This window comes from Sarcophilus harrisii, chromosome 1 (genome assembly GCF_902635505.1).
Source record: "Sarcophilus harrisii chromosome 1, mSarHar1.11, whole genome shotgun sequence".
Taxonomy (NCBI): domain Eukaryota; kingdom Metazoa; phylum Chordata; class Mammalia; order Dasyuromorphia; family Dasyuridae; genus Sarcophilus; species Sarcophilus harrisii.
The window spans coordinates 716,178,842-716,202,157 of record NC_045426.1 but is presented as its reverse complement, the minus strand read 5'-3'; the positions used below and the strand labels follow the sequence as shown (position 1 = coordinate 716,202,157).

At 44.0% G+C, this 23,316-nt stretch overlaps 2 protein-coding genes across 7 annotated transcripts in view; both read left to right on the top strand.

Annotated features, from left to right (window-relative positions):
• Nucleotides 1–23,316, top strand: part of LOC100928103 (vomeronasal type-2 receptor 26-like) — a 441,302-nt gene that overhangs the window by 71,695 nt on the left and 346,291 nt on the right.
• On the top strand, nt 1,224–22,623 carry LOC111719281 (zinc finger protein 665). Of its 6 annotated transcripts, none has more exons than XM_031949115.1 (6): nt 1,224–2,522; nt 4,315–4,390; nt 5,313–5,389; nt 13,327–13,453; nt 14,021–14,113; nt 17,341–22,623. In XM_031949115.1, the coding sequence occupies exons 1-6, from the start codon at nt 2,073–2,075 to the stop codon at nt 19,998–20,000; spliced, it is 3,483 nt and encodes a 1,160-aa protein (XP_031804975.1). In that variant the 5' UTR covers nt 1,224–2,072; the 3' UTR covers nt 20,001–22,623. The 6 variants fall into 6 exon arrangements, with proteins under 6 accessions (XP_031804975.1, XP_023352914.1, XP_031804976.1 ...); XM_023497146.2 differs by having other exon boundaries at nt 5,310–5,389; XM_023497147.2 differs by lacking the exon at nt 4,315–4,390 and having other exon boundaries at nt 2,474–2,522; nt 5,310–5,389.

Sequence of the window (23,316 nt, the reverse complement as noted above, 5' to 3'; positions counted from 1 at the left end):
CTGTTTCTTAGCCAGTACTAGACCATCTTGATTATTACTGCTCAATAATAGTTTGAGATCTAGTATGGCTAGACCACCTTCCTTCACATTCTTTTCATTGATTCCCTTGATATCATTGGTCTTTTGTTCTTTCAGATGAAATGTTAATTTTTTCTAGCTCTACAAAAATAATTTTTGATAGTTTAATGGCATGGAACTGAATAAATAGATTTAAGTAGAATTGTGTGTTTTATTTTAAAGAAAATGATTAATCTTTAAATAATAAAATAACTTATGGAATATCTTATGCTGCCTCAAAGGTTATTCCAATTGATTAGGTTTATTATTTAATATGGGATTAACACTTTATATAGAGCATACTCTGCAGTACAAGCTGTACAAGGATTTAAAAAGATTTGAAAGCAATGGTGTATGTGGGTATAATATCCAGTTCATTTGAGTATGGTTAGTAACTATATGCTGCTATAAACGGCTCAGTTGATCTTAAACTTAGGTATAGAAGTCACCTACTTAAGAGTGTTATTAGATCCTTAGCATGCTATCATTCTTCTTGGGGGTGAACGAGTTGTTCTATTTTTCCCATCAGCTTTACAGATATTTTGGGTTTTTGTGCTCTTGGCATTCAAATGTTATTATAACTCTTGTATTCTTTTTCATTGACAGGTGCTTTCCATTAATATTGTGTTCGCATTTTCATACCCAGGTGACTTCTGCCAGATCCAGCTTTGATAAGGTACCCTCTGGCTTTACTTTTCTTTCCTCTCCGAAAGATAAGACCTCTAAGACTTCTCCAGGGCTGAATTACAGAGAAGCAGCCCTGGTAGGTAGTATGTGACCTGCATGAGACATTTCTGCTGACTACCGTTAGAATTCATTTCTAATGAAAAGGTAAAAAGATGCTGCTAAAAACGTATCTATATTTAATTAAATCAAGATGCCTAACGAGATTTCACCTCTGCTCAATATTCACCAATGCCAAATGATTCATTCACAAGCCATCAAAACATTTTAGTCGGGATGAAAACTTTCAGCCCACATAGGCTTAAAGTGCCTTCAAATGCGCGCCTTTTATTGCCGACAACATGGATCAGTTAAGTTCGCCGAGTGCCTCATAATCATTTAGAATCCAGAGCAGATATTAAGATTGTGGAGTTCAATAGTTTTTATAATTTTTAAAAAATTATTTAATACTTTGTTTCCCCCCAATTACACGCAGACAGCTGTTAACGGCCCCTTTCCCCCTAATTTTTGCGTTCCTTGTGCTTTCCCTGCTCGGAGAACATGACCGCCCCCCTGCAGCAGCCCCTTCGCCCCTTTCCTGCTGTACAAGAGGACTCGGTTGCAGACGCAGCGGACACCGAGGGGCGGGCCGAGCGTCACGGGCGATCTCCAGACTCGGTGTCTCCCCCCGCCAATGATTCCTTTAGCAAGCCCAGTTTTCTCCGGACGCGCGCCCGCGGTTTGGCATCTAAGCCTTGACTTTGTTTCACAGAAGCTGTAACTGTCGCTGCCCGAGCCGGGACTCGAGGGCTCCTTCCGATCTGTTTCTTTAGCGCGTGGAGCCGCCAGGAAAGCTCCTGCCTTGGGCGCATCCCCTCGATGCCGGCCCGTTTTCCAGGCAGCCCCGGCGGTGTCCGGCTCTCGGCCCCCGCAGCCGGGAAGTCTCCTTCCTGGGCTCCCTTACGTAAGCAGCAGCGCCGGGCCGGCCTGCAGACACGGCCCGGGATCCGCCATCGGCGGGGACTACGGCCAGCGCCCGGCCCGGCCGCCGCCCGGATCCGCGCTCCCTCCGGCACTGCCGGCGGCGTGATGGGCCGAGGCGGGACCTCAGACTCGCCTGCCTCCGCGCTTCTCTAACGAGGCGGTTTAGAAAGCTTCAGACAGCTCCGGGCAGGAGCCAGGCCTCCGAACTCGGAAGTCCCCGTTCGCCTCCTTAACCGTTTCTCCTCCGGGGAGCGGCTCCAGAGCGAGAACGTTCCAACGCGTCCTCGGGCAGCTCAGAGGCGAGGCCGCTAGCGAGCAGGAAAAACTCCGTTTCCCAGAGGCCTCGCCGAGACTCCACCGCGGTAGCTATGGAAACGGAGACAAGCGGGATCCGCAGAGAAGAGCCCTCAAGGGATTGGTGGAGAGAGAGGGGCGCGGCCGGAACAGGCGGGACTAAAGACAGTCTGTTGACGTGTCACTTCCGCACCTTCACGGGCTCTCCCGTTGTTCAGGGGGCGCGTTCGGAAACGCCTCAACTGCTCTCTCAGTTTGGCCTCCTCCTCCGCCGCCGCCGCCGTCGCCGCTGGCGGGGCCCGAGTTCCGTTCCTCCGCGGAGGCGGGGCAGGGGCCGAGACAGGGAGGAGCTGGGAGCCTGCTTTCGGCGCTTCCAGGGAAAGGGGCGGGTCGAGAGAAGGAGGGGCTGGAGCGGCTCTGAGAGCCGCGCGTGCGCAGTTCCCTTCTCTCCCAAGCACCCTACGCGGCTCCCAGTTGCCCCCCTGCGGCGAGATCAGCTCTGCTATAGTATCTCATCCGTGTGGGTACGTATGTGCGCGCGTGTGTACATAACACATGCCCCCGTCAGTGTTCCGGGATATGTGCATCTGTGCGTGCGTGTGTGTGTGTGTGTGCGTCACACTGTGAGCAGCGCATCGCGCTCTCTGTGCACCTGTGCGTGCGTGGGTGCGTCACACGGTGTGAACAGCGCGGGGCGCTCTCTGTGCCTCTGTGTGCGTGCGGGTCCGTGTGCGTGGGTGCGTCACACGGTGTGAGCAGCGCGGGGCGCTCTCTGTGCCTCTGTGTGCGTGCGGGTCCGTGTGCGTGGGTGCGTCACACGGTGTGAGCAGCGCGGGGGCGCTCTCTGTTGTGCGTGCGGGTCCGTGTGCGTGGGTGCGTCACACGGTGTGAGCAGCCCCGGGCGCTCTCTGTGCCTCTGTGTGAGTGCGGGTCCGCGTGCGTGGGTGCGTCACACGGTGTGAACAGCGCGGGGCGCTCTCTGTGCCTCTGTGTGTGTGCGGGTCCGTGTGCGTGGGTGCGTCACACGGTGTGAACAGCGCGGGGCGCTCTCTGTGCCTCTGTGTGTGTGCGGGTCCGTGTGCGTGGGTGCGTCACACGGTGTGAACAGCGCGGGGCGCTCTCTGTGCCTCTGTGTGCGTGTGGGTGTGCGTGGGTGCGTCGCACGGTGTGAGCAGCGCGGGGCGCTCTCTGTGCCTCTGTGTGCGTGCGGGTCCGTGTGCGTGGGTGCGTCACACGGTGTGAGCAGCGCGGGGCGCTCTCTGTGCCTCTGTGTGCGTGCGGGTCCGTGTGCGTGGGTGCGTCACACGGTGTGAGCAGCGCGGGGGCGCTCTCTGTTGTGCGTGCGGGTCCGTGTGCGTGGGTGCGTCACACGGTGTGAGCAGCCCCGGGCGCTCTCTGTGCCTCTGTGTGAGTGCGGGTCCGCGTGCGTGGGTGCGTCACACGGTGTGAACAGCGCGGGGCGCTCTCTGTGCCTCTGTGTGTGTGCGGGTCCGTGTGCGTGGGTCCGTCGCACGGTGTGAGCAGCGCGGGGCGCTCTCTGTGCCTCTGTGTGTGTGCGGGTCCGTGCGTGGGTGCGTCACACGGTGTGAACAGCGCGGGGCGCTCTCTGTGCCTCTGTGTGCGTGTGGGTGTGCGTGGGTCCGTCGCACAGTGTGAGCAGCCCCGGGCGCTCTCTGTGCCTCTGTGTGCGTGCAGGTCCGTGTGCGTGGGTGCGTCACACGGTGTGAGCAGCGCGGGGCGCTCTCTGTGCTTCTGTGTGCGTGTGGGTGCGTCACTCAGTGTGAGCAGCCCAGGGCGCTCTCTGTGCCGGGGTGTGTGTGTTTATACCCGGGTGAGTCTGCGGAGCACAAAAGCGCGAGCTGTGCCACTGGGGAGGGGGCTTCGGGCCCCCTCACGCTGCGCTGAGGAGGAGGTGGGGCCCCAGGAAGCCGGGGGCGGGCGGCCTGGAAGGGAAAGGCTGTGAGGAGGGGCAGGCAGAGGTGGGCACGAGTCCTTCCGACGGCAAACAGGCGCTTGTACTTCATCCTAGAGGAAAGAGCAGCAGTTTGCACAGTGTCTCCCTTCTCCTTCCCCTCTTCAATGCTTCCCCCCTCCCCCCCATTCCAGCAGAAAACAGCCCCTTTATTGTTCCAGGGATTCCAGACCAAGTCTTTATGCGTTTGGCCAAGTCATCTGCAGTGTCCCCCAGGCCTGGAACATCATCTTGCAGCCTCAGCTCAAGTGCCTCCTCACTGCACTACCCCCCCCCCCACTTTGTACTTTGTCTCACAACCCTTGCCTTCAAGTATTCCATGCCATGTTTTTTGCATATTATAGGCACTGATCAATTTATTCAAAAGAGATGCATTTTGGGACAAGTTCATTAACTCCTTTTTAAAAATCACCACCTCAGGTATGTAATATTCTCTCTAAAATGTCATGTTCTCCACTGGCAAATGAATGGAAACTGTTTGCATTTTTGTTTTTCTTCCCGGGTTGTTTTACCTTCTGAATCCAATTCTTCCCGTACAACAAGAGAATGTTCGGTTCTGGTCACGTATATTGTATCTAGGATATACTGTGACATATTTAACATGTATGACTGTTTGCCATCTAGGGGAGGGGATAGAGGGAGGGAGGGAATGGAGGGAGGGAGGGGAAAAGTCGGGACAGAAGTGAGTGCAAGGGATGATGTAAAAAATTACCCTCTCATGAGTTCTGGCAATAAAAAGTTATAATTATTTTTAAAAAAGGGGGGGGGACTGTTTAAGACTCTGAGAAAGATTAGACTTCATTAATAAATAAGAGACAGTGAAAAGAAATGTAATGTTCTCTTGTTAGGGTATTCTTGGGTCTCTGGAGGCCGCCTTCCTTTCAGTTCAGTAATCACCACAAGGGCAGCAGGGATTAAAGTCCAAATCCTTATTGTCTCTTTCCGAGTCTTGTCTCCTTTCCTGCAGCCCAGTTAGCTTTCTTCCAGGCCTTCTGTAGTCTTGCTTCCAAGAGCTTGAGCTCCCGCCTGCCTTCTCTGGCTTCTGAATCTCCCCGACTGAATTCTGGCTGAGACTCCTAGCTTATATGTGCTCGTATCAAAGGTGTGAATCTTGTAGAACTATAGTGAGTAATAAGCACATGTACTGAATTAGAGAACTGTTAAGCACCCGGCTAAATAACCATTGTCTCTACCAATTCCACTGAGTTAGCACCTTGTTCCAAGTTCTGGCCCATAACAAAGTAGAAAGGTGTATGGGACTTTCTAGCCTTTGGGTATGGGATCTATAGGAGAGGGCCAGTGTCTTCCTCATCCTTTTTTTTTTTTTTTTTTCCTTCAGCAGTTCTGCCTTCTGACAACCTGATTCTTAACCAAAAGCACAGCATGGCCCCTGTGCTCCTGACTGCCGGGACCCATCCGGTGAGTGGCAGTTTGCTCTTTCTTCAGATGCCATCCTAGCATTTTATACTATGTCTGCTTATTTCCTTTTTCTTTAATATGATTTTTATTGTTTTTGTGATTTTTTTTCCTTTGGTTCCCTCTTGGAGTATATCTTTTATTCATATTTCTTTAATTACGTTTTTGTATGCTTTGATATCTAAAAGTTCAGGTCTAAGATTTGTCTTTATACCTTGAGTTCTTTGTTTCCTAACAAGTCAATAGTTTGTGTATGAGTACCCTGACAGCCTGAGAACTTTTCATGCTAATAAAAAGTCTCTTTCAGAAGCCTCCTTTAGTCTATTTTTTTTCTCTAACGTTTTATTTAAATCTACAATCTCCTCCTTTAACTTTCTTTTTGTTTTGTCAAGTCTGGCGGGTGACTAGTCTCAGAGGATCAAAACCATGAGTCCCTGCCCATAAGGAGCTCACAAGCTAATATGGGATGACAGCATGCAAACAAATATATATAAAGCAAGCTACTTATAAGATAAATAGGAAATAATAACTAATTGAGGTAAGGCATTAGAATTAAGAGGGAGTGGTAGAACCTTAGAATTTCTTTAATAATTAGTGATCTAGAGTACTTTTTCTTGCTCTGAAACCTGCCTTCTCATTTCCTTTGATTTATCAGTTGGAAGATAGCTGTTATTCTTAAGAATTTGAATCAATTCCTAATATGTCTTAAAATTGAGTACTTAATGAAAGAAATGATTATTTCCCCTCTTGTATTAATAACTAGTTATTGAATCAGGACCAAAATTTTCTCCCCTTTTCTATTTCTTCCTCCAGAAATAACTGAGGGATGAGGGGGGAATCTTCCTCAAATATTTGACTAAGCCAAGATCTAATCAAAAATAGGGAAGAGAAAGAAATAAGCATTTATATAGTGTCTACTACGTGCTAGGCACACAGGGTATCCAGTCTGGGATACAAACAAGTTATGTTAGCGGAGTAAGGGAGGGAAGGTCATCCTTGCCACATTCAGAGCCTCCAGTGTGGTCCGGGCCCGGTGTTTCTGGGAAATATGGCACCTCAGAAAGACAATTTTAGGAGACCCCTTTACATGAATCTTTCTCTTATTCAGAGATCTAACAAGGACAATTTCCTTATTCCTCTGATTTGTTTATGATGTCACCTTTCACTCTCCTTGGTTAGAATTCCTTTTGCTTAAAACTAATCCTTCCCTCATTGTACCTTCCCTCTCCTCTCTCCTTTTTCACTCCCCCCAAATAGTGCCAACCCTTCTTGCCTTTTACCAGCTTAAGTGTAGCCTACTTCCTTGCCCACTCTCTCCTCCTTGTTATATAAACTTGCATGTCTTGTTTATGGGGGTCTAGAGGGTACAGTGTATTGAGCAATGAGCCTGGAGTCAGGAAGACAAGGTCAAAACCAGCCTCAGACTCTCACAAGTTGTGTGACCCTGGGCAAGTGACCATCTCTGCTTGCTTCTGTTTCCCTATCTGTAAAATAGTGTTAATAATAGCACCTGCCTTGGAGGGTTTATATAATATTTGCAAAAGTATTTATCATAGTGCCTGGCACAAAGTATATGCTATGTAAACCATCAACATCATCTTCATCATAGATGATTTCCCCTAAGCTTTCTTTGTCTCCCTTTCTCTCGATGCATTCTTCTTCTTCCCCTCTCTTTCTAGTTAAGAAATATAACAGAACTACTCCCAGGCTTTTTCTAATTAGACTGTTTCTTTTTTTTTTTTTTCAGTCATTTGACTTTGTTTCACTCTTTCTTGTTTTACTGAATAATTCTCATTTATTTGGTCCATTCTAATTTTCAGGAAATTTGTTTCTCAGATAAAATTTTGTATTTCTTATGCCAAACGGTGGGTTCTCTTTACAATTCTTTCTTCCATAGCCCTCATTTCTTTTTAGTTTTTCCTCTCTGGCTGTCATTTCATTTATAAAAACTTCCCCCCCAACCCCCGACCAGGCAGTTGGGGTTAAGTGACTTGCCCAGGGTCACCCAGTTGGAAGTGTTAAGTGTCTAAGGTCACATTTGAACTCAGGTCCTCCTGACTTCAGGGCTGGGGCTCTATTCACTGCACCTCCTCGCTGCCTCTATAAAAACATTTTTAACTCTTGCTGTACCTCTTCCAGGAATGAACTTGTCCCCAAGTTGTATTTTCCTTTGAGTCTTTGCTTATAAATATTTTGGAATCATTCTTTTTCTGGATTTGTTTCTCGAATGTTCCTGTCACCACACTAGCTTTTTATGGTAGGTTTGGTTTTTTGTTTGCTTATTCTTCCTTGGCTTGATTTTATGACCAGAGGCTGAACATTTCTGGCAAGAAGGTCTGAGTTGATTCTTTTGTTGCTTTCTTGGGGTTGTGTTATTCCAGCCTTTCAGAGTTTGCTCAGGCTGGGGACTAGCACTCCCCAAACGGTCTAACCCGGACAGAGGATGCTGGCCGTCCTCCTGAGCCGAGCTTTGCAGGCTCCCACGCTGTGTTCAGGTATGAGCGACATCCCTGTGGGCTTGCCCTGGTCAGAATTCCAGGAGGCTGCTGCTGGTCTCACGCCCAGCGTCAGCCAGCAGGGATGCTCTCTCCCTGTGATCTGGGATTCCCGCCCCGGTTATTCCACTGTGGGTTTCCACCTGGGCTAGAGCTGGACCTGAGACGTCTCTGGGCACCTGGGTTCAGAGCCACATTGCTGCCACCTGTTTCTGAGCTTAACTCCTTGCTCAGGACACAGGTTGGACCACACTGTCTCCTCACCCTGAACACCACTCGGAGGCTAAGGCCTCTTCTCAGAGCCCTCCGAGTCTTGGCCCTGGCCTGAGTAATGAGCAGGAGAATGACCACTAGGCCCGTTTCCAGACTCAGAGAGGTCAGGCCCCTCGATGCTGACCCTGGTGTCCACACGCCTGTGTCTCTATGCCAGACCTGACTGGAAAAAAAGACTTGCTGGGTGATTGTCTTTTTGCCTCGATTCCCCAATCAGGTTTTCTGCATCTTGTGAGGGAGAGGAGTGGGGCACTTTAACTGCCTTCCTCCTGCTGCTGTGCCAGCTGTCAGACCCTGCCCATCAGTAATTCCCGCAGGTTCTCGGGAGGAACCCTGTAATTTAAGGACGGACCCTGGATCACAGAGGTCTCTAGCAGAGGCTTCCTGGAGTCAACAAGAGCCTTCTCCACTCACCCACTTCATACTGTGCCTGCTCGGCGGGGGTGCCCATAGGTGTCGGCAAAAACATTTGCCCGTCTCCTCAGGCTGCCGGCGTCCGTGAGCATGCTCGTTGCGTGTCACACCGGGGCAGCCTGGCCACGTTCAGACCTCCTTTGCCTGGGCTCCTTGAGTATCTTTGTAAAGAAAGGAAGAGCTGACGACAGCGTTCCTTTAGCTAATGTTGGGGCTTGTGGGCAGTCTTGGGAACAAAACCCTCATTCATTTCTGTGGCCCACACAGCTGTGCTCGGTTTAGGTGCTTTAGAGCGTTCTCTTTGGGCGCCGGCCATGGTCACACTGTGTCCAAAAGGGGGAAGCTTGTTGGCTTTTAGTACTCCTGTCCTACTGTCCATACGCAGCCACCACACGGTCTCCTCCCCGACACCACATTCTTCTTTAAAACTCCAGCCTTTATCAGCCTAAGTCCTTTTTTTTTTTTTGCCAGGATTGTGATAGAATTTTAACTAAAGTGCAAACTGAGGCAGATCTCCACAATAAATAGATCAATCACTAGTCTCCTTTAATACCAAAGACCCCAAGCAAGAAGACAATTCCCCTTCTATAAGGCTTTAGGAAGTAGATGACAAAAAACAGAGCAGAGAAGGTGACATCATGCAATTGAAGGCAACATGATTGGTTATAGTGCCCCCCCCCCCCCCCCCCCCCCCCCCCCCCCCCGCTCAAGAAACAACCTGATTGGTTGAAAGTTTGGAAAGGCGTACTAGCAGTGACCTCCCCCACCCACCCACCCCCTTCTCTCTAGAGATCAAGAAGTGCACACTGAGACGGAGTGGCCCAGACTTTGGGCAGCAAACCAAACATCCTTGAAGGATAGCTTGGTGAAATAAAGATGTCAGGTCCAAGCGCCCTCGCTTTCTCACACGATGTCCAAGGTCAGTTAAACTCCCTGGGGCTGGATTTTTAAACTCAGCCCATGACAGGTCAAGTCCAGAATCAATTACTTTAAGCGGTTGCAGGAAAATAGCAATTGCTTGTAAATAGGAGCAATAAAATGATCATCATATTCTCACCAGTAGCACACATAGATCCTCGATTCAGCATTAATTAACACTATCTTTTAGGATTTATGTTCAGTGTATTTACCTGATCATACATAAGAGCAGGGTTTAAGAATGATCCATCGTACTTTGTTGCCATTTCTTTACCACAATGAAAAGTGAGGTGGCTGGTAGCACAACGGACAGCGTGCTAGAGCTGGAGGGAGGAAGCTCCAAGCTCTAATGTGGACTCAGATGCTTTTTAGCCCTGTGACCCCGGATATGTAACTGAACTTCTGTGCATCTCAATTTTCTCATCTGTAAAGTGGGAATAACATCTCCTATCTTGAGGGTGGTTCTGACGGTAAAATGAGATATTTATTTAAAAAGTGTTTACACAGTGCCTTGCACATAGTAGGTGCCATAGAAATGGTCCTTCTTTTCCCCTATAGACATTTTGGTTTCTCTGCAGTCATTCTTTTGACTCTAGACCTTCTTGGGGGTATATATTTAGCAGTGGGATCTCGGGGTTCAAGAACACAAGCACTTTATTTGCATAATTCCACATTGCTTGCCAGAAGGGCCATTGTAGTTCACTGCTCCACCAGAAGTGTATTTTTATTCCAGTATTTCCACAATTCTCCTACACTGACTATTCTCATTTTTGCCAATTTCCAGGTAAGAAATAAAACCTTGGGGTTGTTTTGATACTGGTTTCTTTTATTGGTGTTTTAGAGCATATTTTTCATGTGGCTGCTAATATTAGCTTAGCAGTTAAAGCCATTAACATCTGGATCCAATCAAAATACATAGTCCCTATGTGATGATTCCTTTGACTCAGAAACCCTGTTATCTGGCCTTCTTATCTCAAGGAGGTCGGTGAAAAAAAGAAAAGTTCCAGAGTATTTTCAGCAGCAATTACTGGGATGGCATCGAACTGGAAACAAAGTACAAATCCATCTACTGGAATGAGTAAACAAATTGTGGCCTGAAAATATCAGGGAATATGTGCTATAAGAGACAGTGTATGTGATGGAATACAGAAAAACATACACAGATCTCCATAAACTGATGCAGATGGAAGTAAGCAAAGGCAGGAAACTATCTACAGAGTGCCTACAATAATAGAAATGGAACGATCCACCACAGAATAGTCAACAATGACATTTGGAAAATATAAAGAATAGGCTTGCTTCCAGAGAATTTCCTCTTTCTCCTCTGTAGAAGTCAAGCTCCTCTCATTTGGAATATTGAACATAACATCTGGGTTGCTTGTTTTTTTAAAAATATGGTATTGCTCTTTCTGAATTTGCTTATTCTCTTCCTCTTTTTCTTTTTTGGAGAAATTCTTTGTTAAAGATGGCTCTGGGGAAGAAGGGAAAGTTGGAAGGATAAAGAGAAATTCTCGTTATATAAACACAGAATTTTAGCAATACAAATACATTACCTAAAAAAGAATGACCCATTGTTTCTCTGCTCCACCCAGCTCCTAGCTTTCCATTGTGGAGGCCAAATATTAAATATTCCAAAAAGGTAATTCCATTTCTCCTTCTCTACTGCTCCTTTTTATTGGATTTACCATATCAAAGTCCTAGTTTTGGGGTTGTGGAAGGAATGGCGGGAGGGTATGGCTAGATCCCCTTACCCAAATTGACTACCCAGAGGCATTTTTTAGATACAAACAGCATTTATTCAGTCCTCACCAGAAGAGGTCCAAGCACACCAGCTGACCAGACACGGAGCCTCTCAGCTCCCATCTCCCAGCATTGTGCCTGGCCCAGTGAGCTGGAAATGTTGAATAAGTTAAATAGCAAAAGACTTAGGTTCAATGGATGGACTAAAAAGGAAGTAGCCATTGACCCATGGTCAGCAATGCTGTCTACTTCCTGTGGGTCACATAACTTCCTGAAGCTTAGACCTAGGGTCTTCCGTATTCTGCCCTATAGCCCTCTGAGAATAGGGATCATGTGACTTCCTGAAACTTAGCCCTAGGGTCTGACCCCCTCCATCTCAGAGACTTTTTGAGAAATCTTCGCCTGATCCCTTTCAGAAGTAATTGATATATTTTGTTGATACTTCAGTCATTTATAAATACCTCCTTAAAACCAAAAAAGTTCTCATTTTTAAAAAGTTAAGAGTAAAACCACTTAATGAAATTCAGGTTATATCTAGTAACTGTTCATTTTTCTTTTAATACATAATTCTAATAAAATGAGCAAGTTGCCCTTGCCCCGAAGGAGCTTATCTTGTAGCCGGGGGAAATACCTGTTTCCCTTGGGTTCTTCCCTCACATCCCGAGGGGCCTATGAATGTATTTCTGGGAGTTTGTGAATATAACTGTGGGGAAAATTACATCTTTATTTTCATTACCCTCTAACTTCCTTTAATTATTCATAAACATTCCAAAACCAAAGTAAGTCTGTTTCCCCAGACTGCTGCCCAAGGGCTTCGAGTAGAAGGTGACACATAAATGAGCCTTGAAACTGAACAGTGGAGGTGAGGAAGGCACATGTTGCAGACTCAGGAAACCAGATGCAAGGAACTGTATCTGTACAATAAGAAGGCCGGTTTGCCTGAACCATAGTGGATATGATCAGCCTGGAAGGGGAGGCCAGGGCCACCTTGTGAGGGAGTTTAAGCATTTAGAGCACTAATTCGACATTGAGAACACACTATTCGATGCTTCCTATGTGTCAGGCACTGCTAAGTGGTGGCAACACATCTGCAAGCAACAAGAAAGCCCCTTGCCCTCCAGAAGCTTCCACTCTCATGGGAAAGATCATTCCTAACAGGGTCCGATAGGCTAACGTTGGGGAGAAGAGGTAGTTGAGGGATTGTGGAGTATTCTGGGACTCAGAAGAGAGACTAGGGATAGATATACAAAGCTGGAAATCATCAGTATAACGATGGTAAAGTAATGGGACCCTGATGAGGTACCCAAAAAGGAATATGGCTCCGAGCTTTGGATATACCCTCGGCCGTGGGCGAGATAAGATTAATCAAGGAGAGTGGGAATGAGTTGTCAGGCAAGTTGGATGGAGGAATAGGAGATGCCTTGGTGAGATGGGTCATTTCAATAAACTGATTGTGGAGCAGTAGATAACATGATGTATGCAAAATGGCAGGACTGGAGTTCTGGGCTTGTTTCTGGTACTTATTAGCTATGCAAATTCACTCCCTCTGCACTTCCACCTCTTAGAATCCCCAACTTCTTTCCTATCTCCGCTCAGTCCCCACCTGAGACATGATGCCTTTCAGGATCTTCCCACTCCACCCCCTACCTTTTAAAAAAATTTGTATCTATTCGTTAAGATGCATGTTTTTTCCCTTGTTGGAATATCAGTTCCATAAATACAGGGACTATTTTTTACTTTGTGTTGATAGCCAAGCCTCTCCCAGTGATGTATGCTATAAAGCAGCACTTAAGTGCTTGAGGATTGTGGCCCATACTGTCTTTTTTCTAGTCTTTTCTAGATTGAGCTTTTTAAAATAAAGATAATGAATTATCATACATTCCATACAACCATATGGTCCTGGGTTAAGTCGTCTGCAGAACAACAAGGGAAACTGTTGTCTCCCCCATTTAGAATATAAAATACCGATCCTGACCCTTGTATTCCCTTCAGCACTTAACCCAGTGTTTGACACATAGGAAACATTTCATACATCTTAGTTATAGAGCTCAAAATCTAGAATTGGTCCATGATCAAGCACAAATTTATTCTCTGTTTCAGGAATCGGTGACATTCAAGGATATTGTTGTGGAATTCACCCGGACAGAGTGGCAATACCTGACCTCTTCTCAGAAGGAGCTGTACAGAGACGTGATGCTAGAAAACTATGGGAATCTGGTCTACCTGGGTAAAGATCACTTCCTGCAATGGCTCAGATTCTGCCATCTTGGGATGGAGCCAGTGGGGTCTTCCTCAGTAAATGTTGAGGACTATCTCTAATGTTAGACAAGTATTGTTTGGAACACAGAGACCAGAAATTATTAATCCTTTTCTAAGAGATAGAATAATTATGAGATGTTTTGCTTTATACTAGTTGAAAATCCTTTTCTAAGAGATAGAATAATTATGAGATGTTTTGCTTTATACTAGTTGAAACTGGGTTCTGGATTTATTGCTACCAAAGCTGTATCTCTCCATTCTCTGTCCCCTATAATGCACAATCCACTGATCGAAGATGGGAAAAGTTCTCTCCTTTTAACAGGTCAAAGGAAGTAGGAAATGACTTTTTTCTGAGACCAATTTTACCATGTAACCCATCTTCCCACTCTTTTAGACATCCAATTGACCTTTGAAGGTCAATTGTGGTACTGCCTGGGCCTTAAGATGCCTGTTTTTCTCCCAAAGATGAAGGGAGGAGGGGAAGTAGGATTAAATTCTGGAATGTCTCCAGTAATTTCCCTTTTCCAATGAATAGGACTCGCAGTTTCCAAACCAGATGTGATCTCCCAGTTGGAGCAAAGGGAAGCACCATGGATGCCAGGAGGAGCCCAGAAAAGTAACTGTCCAGGTGAGTGGATCATTGTAAACAGCAGTTCACTGGGCAAACATCAAGAAAGATTTGAACGTAGATATCCCCTATGGGCTGCCCAGGCCTTGGGAGAAGAGCTGGGATTGCCTGGCATTAGCTCCTTCCTGGAAACTCATGTTGACATCAACCACTCAGTGTCCTGAGGTCTCGTCCCTCTTCCCACTTCCAAAGAAGGGAATGCCTCAGCGAGGCACGAGACTCCTTCTGTTCTTCTGCCCCCTTTCCTAACATTCTGCTGTTTTCACTGAACAAGTGAAAAGAAGAAGATCCATTGTGTGTTTTCTGATTTTTGAGGGGGAGCATTGCCATAGCCAACGAGGTCATGATCAAGTAGTCACTCTCATGGTGACCAGATTTTCAGTACTTACGTAGGTTCATCCCAAGGCCTCTCATTGCACCTGATCTCTGGAGGATGGTTGTAATTGCCGGGAAGTCTTCTGTAATGTCAGGCCTTGATCTGTCTCTAACTCCTTTCCCATCTGGGGCAGAACAGAACATGTTGAGTTCATCTCGCTGTAGTGTGTCAGCCTTTCACAGACTCAGCAACTTGATGTTCTCACCTGCCCCAGATCTTCTCTTCCCACTGAACACCCCCAGTTTTTTCATTGAGTTGTTTGATGGCAGGAACTTAAGGCACCCCCTCCCAGCATTCTGGTTTCCCACCTTTGGATGCTTCTTTCCTGAGGTGCCCAGAAAAGAACATGAACACAGACGACATCCTTAGTATCAGACAGGGAACCCGCTAAAGCAGGAGATCGTTGGAAAAAAGACTTTCCAAAGATGATTCCACTCATCCTTGGTCCACAGAAGGTGTGCGAGCTTATGGACAGTGTGAAATCAGATGAATGGCAAGAACACCCAGAGGGTCGCCCCGAGGGAAACAAATGAAGGCCAGCTTCCTGAAGTCTTTCATGGCCATGTGGGGCAGGCCAGGCAGTTGGCACGGGGTTCAGAATCAAGACACATACCACTAAACCTGCGTGCCTCCCGGGGAGTGAATGGTGGGCTCAGGACAATGCCATTGCCATAAAGCACCAATCCATCCCCATCAACATGCACCCGCCCACGGCCATGGATCCTGGTGAAGGGAAAGAAAGCTGCTGTGAAGACCTGGAGATCCTTGTCATCAGGTGCCAGAAGCTTCCACTTCTGAGGGATGCCCGAGGAGGTGCAGACTGCCGGGCATGGCAGGGAGCCATTGGAGGAGCGGAGAAGTCACAGTCACTCCTGGAAGCTTCTGTCTGGTCTCATGACCTCATCCCCATTCACTTTAACGGATCTCCCCTCACAGCGCTGAACAGGCTACCATTACACTGGTCATCGTGCAGTGACAAGAACATTGACCATTGCAGGAGGCACAGGATCGCCCAGCGTGGCATTCCCTTGTAAGAGATAATGGGGCTGTACTTGAGCAAAGTAGAATTGCAGTAGCTCAAAAGAAGCATGAGCTGTGCAATCTAGACATATCTCTCCTCCAAATAGTCATGACTAAAGCCTTTTGAGCTTATATTGATTGATTTGTTCTCTGTGCTTTGATCCCAACACAATGATGTCATTGGTCCTCTTGGAGCCTGAAGAACAACCAAACAATGGATCACAGTATTTAAAAAATTACCCCTCATTCAACATGATATTCCAAAAGCCGTTGTTTATGGTTAAGCAAGCAAATCTGTGTGATTTGTCAAGCCCAGGTGTCTTGAATTCATCAGTGGTAGCAACTATGGGCTCTTTTAGGAAATCCTTATGCTGCTTAGGTATCAATTCCCTATTATTCGAGAGGGAGGGAGAAAGGGAGACAGTATGGAACTTAAATTTTTTTTTAAAGTATTGACAATACTGTTCCCATCAGCCACTGCCACATTATTTATTGTATTTGCTGTTCTTTTTTCCTCTGTTTATTTTTGCTTGTTTCCCTTTTCATTGTATTTTTTAAAAATCAATGTTACCTGGTGAATTTCCAACCTATTTGGGCAACTCCCCTTTGCTATTTCAGAATTGTTCCCTTTGTGTCTCAAGAGTGTCATTTTGGGAGCTTTCTATCTTTGCCAGAATTTTATTGCTACTGATCCCACCTAACATCTGAAATCTGCTATCCCAAAGTCTAGGCATTATGGAAGCTAAGACTTCTTCTCTGTTAAAAAGTATAGTGTTCCCAATATTTACACCATAAAAATCAGTTCTACCTTGTTGGCAAGAACCATATATAGAAGAACATTTTCCCTTGTTGGTACTTCCAACTTTTATATGTATATGTATATGTATATGTATATATGTGTGTGTGTGTGTGTGTGTGTGTGTGTATCTTTTTTGTTAACTTTTATTTTTCCCAGTTACATGTTTTTAAAAAAAACATTTTTTTACATATTTCCTTATGAATCATGTTGCAAGAGAAAAATCTGAACAAAAGGGAAAAACCACAGGAGGAAAAAAAAAAAAAGAAAAAAGGAAAAAAATAAACTTGGCTTATATCACAAAGAGATTAAAGAAAAAGGATCTACAAGTACAATAGGTATTGAAATCTGGTATGGACAGGCCAAACATGCTTGAAAGATTATATCTCTCCTCTAAGAGGCTCTGCAGTATCGTGGAACTTGATATTGTCATTTGCAAATAGTAACATCTGGAATATGTGAATCAAATTTAAAAAGCTTATAAGTAAACTCATCAAAACATATATAAGACTTGTAATTAAGAGTAAAAAAAAAAAAGAAAATAATTAAATGTGTATATGGATGGGATATGCCAGCATATACAAATAGTAGTACTTTCAAATTAATCTTCAGATTTGATCATTTAAATTACCAACAGAATATTTATATATTTAGGTAGACTAATACCAATTCATATGGAGGTGAAAATGTTTTTAATACTTTCAATGGAAATAATGATTAAAAAGGGTCTAGTGCTGAAAAATCTCAAAATCTTATTTTGAAATTGTAATCAGACAATTTAATATTTATTCAAAAGCAGAGAAGCAAGTAAGTGGAAGGGATTGAATAAGACCCAGAACCATAATCTTTGATAAATCAAAGAACACAACTGCTTCTGAGATTTTATTTGATAAGGAATGCTAAGAAAAATAAAAAGCAGCTTAATAGAAAATACTTAGAAAATAACTTTTCCTGATAGGGAATATAGAGAATATTACACATATGTCTACCATAAGTAACAAAAAAGATATTATATTGTTTTTTATCTCATTTCAGATTGGGAGGCTACTCCAACAACCAAGCAATCACTTCAGAATTTGGGCATTTCAGTAAAATATTTATGGCAAGAAAAAGGAACAAGGAAAAATCTCTGTTTCTCCACATTAAAAAAAGCCTGGGATTGTGATGCCATATTAGGGAGGCATCAGAGCAATTTAGAAAAACATTCTCAAAAAGAAAAAATAACTGAAAATAAACCTACAAATAAATCTAGAAGCCACAAATATAATAAATGTTGTAGAAGCATCACTCAAGGGCAAGTTTTTTTGCCAAAACAAATATTATCCTTAAAAACAAATTTTTGTAAACGTGAGGCCCAAAGAAAGGGCATGATACAATCTAAAGAACTGGTGAAATGTAAGAAAACATATTCAAAAAAAAAATTTTCCAAGTATAATGAATATGGGAAATGTTTTAAGTATAATTCATACCTTGCTGAAAACCGTAGACTACATAATGGAGAGAAACATTATCAATGTAATGAATGTGATAAAGCCTTCAGCAAAAGGGTCAGTCTTACTCAACATCATAGAATTCACACTGGAGAGAAACCTTATGAATGTGATGTATGCAGGAAGACTTTCCGTCAGAGCACAGGACTTACTCAGCACCAAACAATTCATACAGGGGAAAAATATTATGAATGTAATGAGTGTAAAAAAGCCTTTCGGATGAGATCACAACTTATTCAACATTATAGAATTCATACCGGAGGGAAACCTTATGAATGTACTGAATGTGGAAAGACCTTCCGCCTGAGAATAGAACTTAATCAACATCATAATATTCATACTGGAGAGAAACCTTACAGGGGTAATGAATGTGGAAAGGTCTTCGGATTCAAGTCTCAATTTATTCAACATCAGACAATGCACAGTGGGGAGAAGCCTTACGAATGCAATCAGTGTGGGAAAGCTTTCCGCCAGAGCACAGGACTTACTCAACATCAGACGATCCATACTGGAGAGAAATGTTATAAGTGTGGTGAGTGTGAGAAAACCTTCCGCCTCAGAACACAACTTATTCAACATTACAGAATTCATACCAAAGAGAAACCTTATGAATGCAATGAATGTGGGAAGGCTTTCCGCCAGAACTCACAGCTTATTCAACATCAGACAATTCATACTGGAGACAAACCATATGAGTGTAATGAATGTGGAAAGGCCTTCCGCCTGAGAATAGAGCTTACTCAACATTGTAATATTCATACTGGAAAGAAACCTTTTAAATGCAATGAATGTGGAAAGGTCTTCCACCTCAGTTCACAGCTTATTTGCCATCAAACAATTCATAGTGGGGAGAAGCCTTATGAATGTAATGAATGTGGTAAGACTTTCCGCCAGAGCACAGGACTTAATCAACACCAAACAATCCATACTGGAGAGAAACATTATGAGTGTAATGAGTGTAAAAAAGCCTTTCGCTTGAGATCACAACTTATTCAACATTATAGAATTCATTCTGGAGAAAAACCTTATGAATGCGGTGAATGTGGGAAGGCTTTCCGCCAGAACTCACAGCTAACTCAGCATCATACTGTTCATACTGAAGAGAAACCTTATGAATGCAATGAATGTGGAAAGTCCTTCCGGCTAAGAATAGAGCTTACTCAACATCATAAAATTCATACTGGAAAAAAATCTTGCAGGTGTAACGAATGTGGAAAGGCCTTCCGCCTGAATTCACAGCTTATTCAGCATCAGATAATCCATAGTGGAGAGAAGCCTTATGAATGTAATGAATGTGGGAAGACCTTCCATAAGAGTGCTTGCCTTACTCAACATCAAAAAATTCATACTGGAGAAAAACATTTCAAGTGTAATGAATGTGGAAAAACATTTGTTCAGAGGGCAGTTCTTACTCAACACCAGAGAATTCATACTGGTGAAAAACCTTATGAATGTAATGAATGTGGGAAGGCATTCCGCCAGAGCACAGGACTTGCTCAACATCAGGCAGTTCACACTGGAAGAAAACAGTATAAGTGCAATGAATGTGAGAGTGCCTTTAGTCAGAGGGCAGATCTTATTCGACATCATAGAATTCACACCGGTGAGAAACCTTATGAGTGTAATGAATGCGGGAAAGCTTTCCGTCTGAGTACACAGCTTACTCGGCATCAAAAAATTCATACTGGAAAGAAACCTTATGAGTGTAATGAATGTGGGAAAGCCTTTCGCTTAAAGACACGTCTTAATGAACACCAGACAGTTCACACAGGTGAGAAACGCTTTGAATGTGGTGAGTGTGGGAAGGCCTTCCGCCAGAAGACACATCTTACTGAACATCTGTCAGTTCACAGTGGTGAGAAGCCCTTTGAATGCACTGACTGTGGGAAGGCCTTCCGCTTGCGAACACAGCTTACTCAGCATCACATAATTCACACTGGGGAGAAGCCATACGAATGTAACGTATGTGGGAAGGCCTTCAGTCAAAGGACAGAACGAAATCGGCACCATAGGATTCACACTGGGGAGAAACGTTATGAATGTAATGAGTGCGGGAGGGCCTTCCGCTTGAGCACACACCTTACACGGCACAAGAGGATTCACACTGGAGAGAAACCCTATGAATGTGGTGAATGTGAGCTGGCATTCCGCCTGAGGGCACAGCTTACTCATCATCAGAGAATTCATAGGAGAGAAAACAGTTAAGAGAATTATCATTGAGGGGAGGGTGTTCTCTATAACAACTGCATCATTTACTAGGAAATAAATAAAACTTGACTATGTAGTAAATATGTAATGACTTTTAGCCACAGTACAGGACTTTTATGAAATGCCAAGTAATAAATACCAAGAAGCCATAGGTGTAACTACTCCAAGGATCATTGCCAGATATATGCTCTAAAGAATTTGAACTAAAGGGAAAGCCCACATCTGAAGTAGCTATTCAAAACTTTCTTTTTTTCAGATTTCCTCTTCTTCTTCTTCTTCAGATTCTCTGTTTTTCCTCCCCAGATTCCAGTATTTGTTGAGATTGGCACAGTTCTATAAGATTTTTTAAAATCCAGTTTCAACTTAATGGACACATCAATAAGTGTGGGCTTTTCCTTAATTCTATTTTATTCTAATTTATTATATTTAACTTCAGAGTGGTTTTAGGCTAAAAGAAGCTTTTTCCAAATACATTGTAATAATCTTCAGTCTGAAAACTTTGGTTTATTAATTGAGCTTTACCACCATCTAAGAAGATCCTATTTCTCTTAAGTCTTTAATTGTGAATGCTGACCCTAAAGGAATTTCTTCTCTATCTTCCCTTATGGGGCAGACTAACAACTTTATCTCCTTAACTCTCACTTTTACCCGTTTTATATATGATGATAGATCCTTTTATAGACTTAGACTACAGATACCAATTTCCTGGAAAGGATATAGAAAAGAATAAAAGACAGGGTTATCTATCCCTACCTTAGGAGCTGTAGAAAACTCAGCTTTTGGGGATATCCTCTAGCCTAGATTTTCCTCATGTTTTTTACTGTATATGAAATATAAATTCTCATGGTCACAAGGGGAAAGCCCTTTAAGATTCACACTTTGTATTGTCCCTGTTTCTTCCTTAGGTGAGTTAAGATTTGACAGGATGTTCTTTGACACCATTGAGGAAAACTCACGTTTGAAAAAATTATTTTCCCTATGGAAAAAGCCCTGCCCAGACCTCTGCATTAAGTAGAAGTCCAAATGCAGACCTTGGCCTCTGGATGTTCCAGCTTCATGGTGGACATCAAAATAAAGACCATTCTTCTTGGTGCAGGGCAGAGCTGTATCCTGGCTGAGGGATGGAAAGAGGAGTAAGAAGAAAAAATGCATCGGCAGATACGTGGTTAAGTCAAGTGAAAGATTTGTGGAGTAGCTGACTTGGTAGGGGTTATTTATAGATAACGAAAGTTCAATGAATGGTCATGATTGGCCAAGTTGGAACAGAGAGGACAAGGTTAGAATTTCAGGGTGATTAGGGTAGTAAAGAACCAGACTTGCTGTTGTATGCAGGATGTATTCAAGACAGACCCCATAAGGAAAGCTACAATGACACTGGCTTCAGTGTAATTCAGAAATGGCTGTGAACATAGTTCTATGAATCATAACCTTAAGAGTTAGAAAGGTACTCTGATACCATAATGGTCAACTCATACTTGAACAACAATCTCATACCACAACCCACAGCAAGGAATTGTCTTAACTTGCTTGAAGACATACTTTTGAGTATTAGCCCATCCCGTTTTTCAACAGTTTTAGGAAGTTTTTTCTTCCATCAAACTAAAGCTGCTTCTGAAGTTTCCTTTCATTGTTACTATCTGGGCCTTTTTAGGACTATTCTGGGACAGACCTAGCTTAGGGAGAGTCCAGTGATTGTCTTGAGAATGGTATGCAATGAGAGGTTCAGGGACCATATAATGCAGTCAGGCATACAACTAAAGAGAAAACATTATTCCTTTTCTCTATGCCTTAACCATGGCAACAGCCAGATAATCTGGGAAATATAAATCTGGTAGATGTCCTTGCAGAGTAGAATGAGAGTTAAAATAAAACTTTTACACCAACTCCCAGTAAGGTAAGCCTTTTAAGCTTCAGGTATCCAAGGATTCCAAGTCAATGGTAATCCCCAGAATAGCCTTCTCTTCTCCCAAAGGGAAACCAACCCAACCTACACAAAATAGATGCTGCTCCTACTACATCCCACCCCTCAGTAGCAAGATCCCAAAGTTTTCTAGATTATCTCCCACCACTAAATCTTCAAACAATTCTGACCTCAGAAGCAAGGCTACTATAACATTGGAGGGGGCACTTTAGAAATGATAGTACAATCTTCTAAAAAGTATAATTCCCACAATGTGTATAAGGGAACCTCAGAGTATGTTGCTAAAAAAGCATGGGTGATCAAGAGCAGCGTCAGCATCATTGGGTGAGTGCTATAATGAACCCGGGTAGTGGGCACAAATAACCCACAGGCCACGGAAAAATAAGCAATGTCATAGCTCTTCACAGTGAGTGGATAGTATTGCTGGAAGTATTCACTGATAGACTGTAATTCTGCTCAAAGCATAAGCCTCCAGTTCTGTCTCAGTATCCTGCCTCCTTTGCTAATATAATTGGCTCTAGCCTACAAGGATCCAGTTCATGAAGATCCAAGTTTTGCTCAGTTCATCCAGATCTTCACTATAAATGTAGATTCAACTGGTTCTAGCAGTCAGATTCTTTGGTACTGTCAAACTCATAAATGGATATGGTCTTATGACTGTAAATTACAATAATGCATTATCATCTTTTTTTGCCACTGTATGGGACCTTTCAATTGAAACATGTCTGTATGCTACTCAGGAAGATAACCTTTTTGAAAAGTGGAATAGGTTCTTTAAATAATCGTTTCAGTATCGTGGCCAGATACTGGGACTGTCTCTTTTCCTAGAATTGCCATCTCTGTAGTGACTTAACATGCCAGGAATGGGGAAAGTTGTCAGGTCCAGTTGATTATTGGATATGGTTTTTAAAATTTATCTGACAATTAGGGACTGTGAGACATAATTCTATCAACAATGCAGAGTCCTAATCTTTGAGGTCTCTGCTCCCTAAAAGAGCTCTTCATACCCCAAGAAGTGGCTCAGGTACCTTCCTCAACTGGCAAGTTTTCTCCTAGGAAGTGGTTTGGACAGAGAGAGACTTTGAAGACCCGAGGGGTCGATTTTTCTTTTCCTTTTGAGGCATGGAAAGTAAGATGGGGGAAGATGAGAGGTGAAGCATTCTAACCCGATGAGTTTTTTGCATGTTTAGCAGTAAGATGTCATTTCATAACTAGAGTGAATTTATCCTGAAGAGGTACTGTAGGCAATTTGGTGGTAATACTAAGTTCTTAGATGAAGGTGAGGGAAGAGTCTACACAGCCCCAACAAGAGGAAGAGTTCTCTGCTCTGTTATGACCCTTCATATATAACAAACTAAGGGGGCTCCCCGGGACCAGGAGGTTCTGACTAGT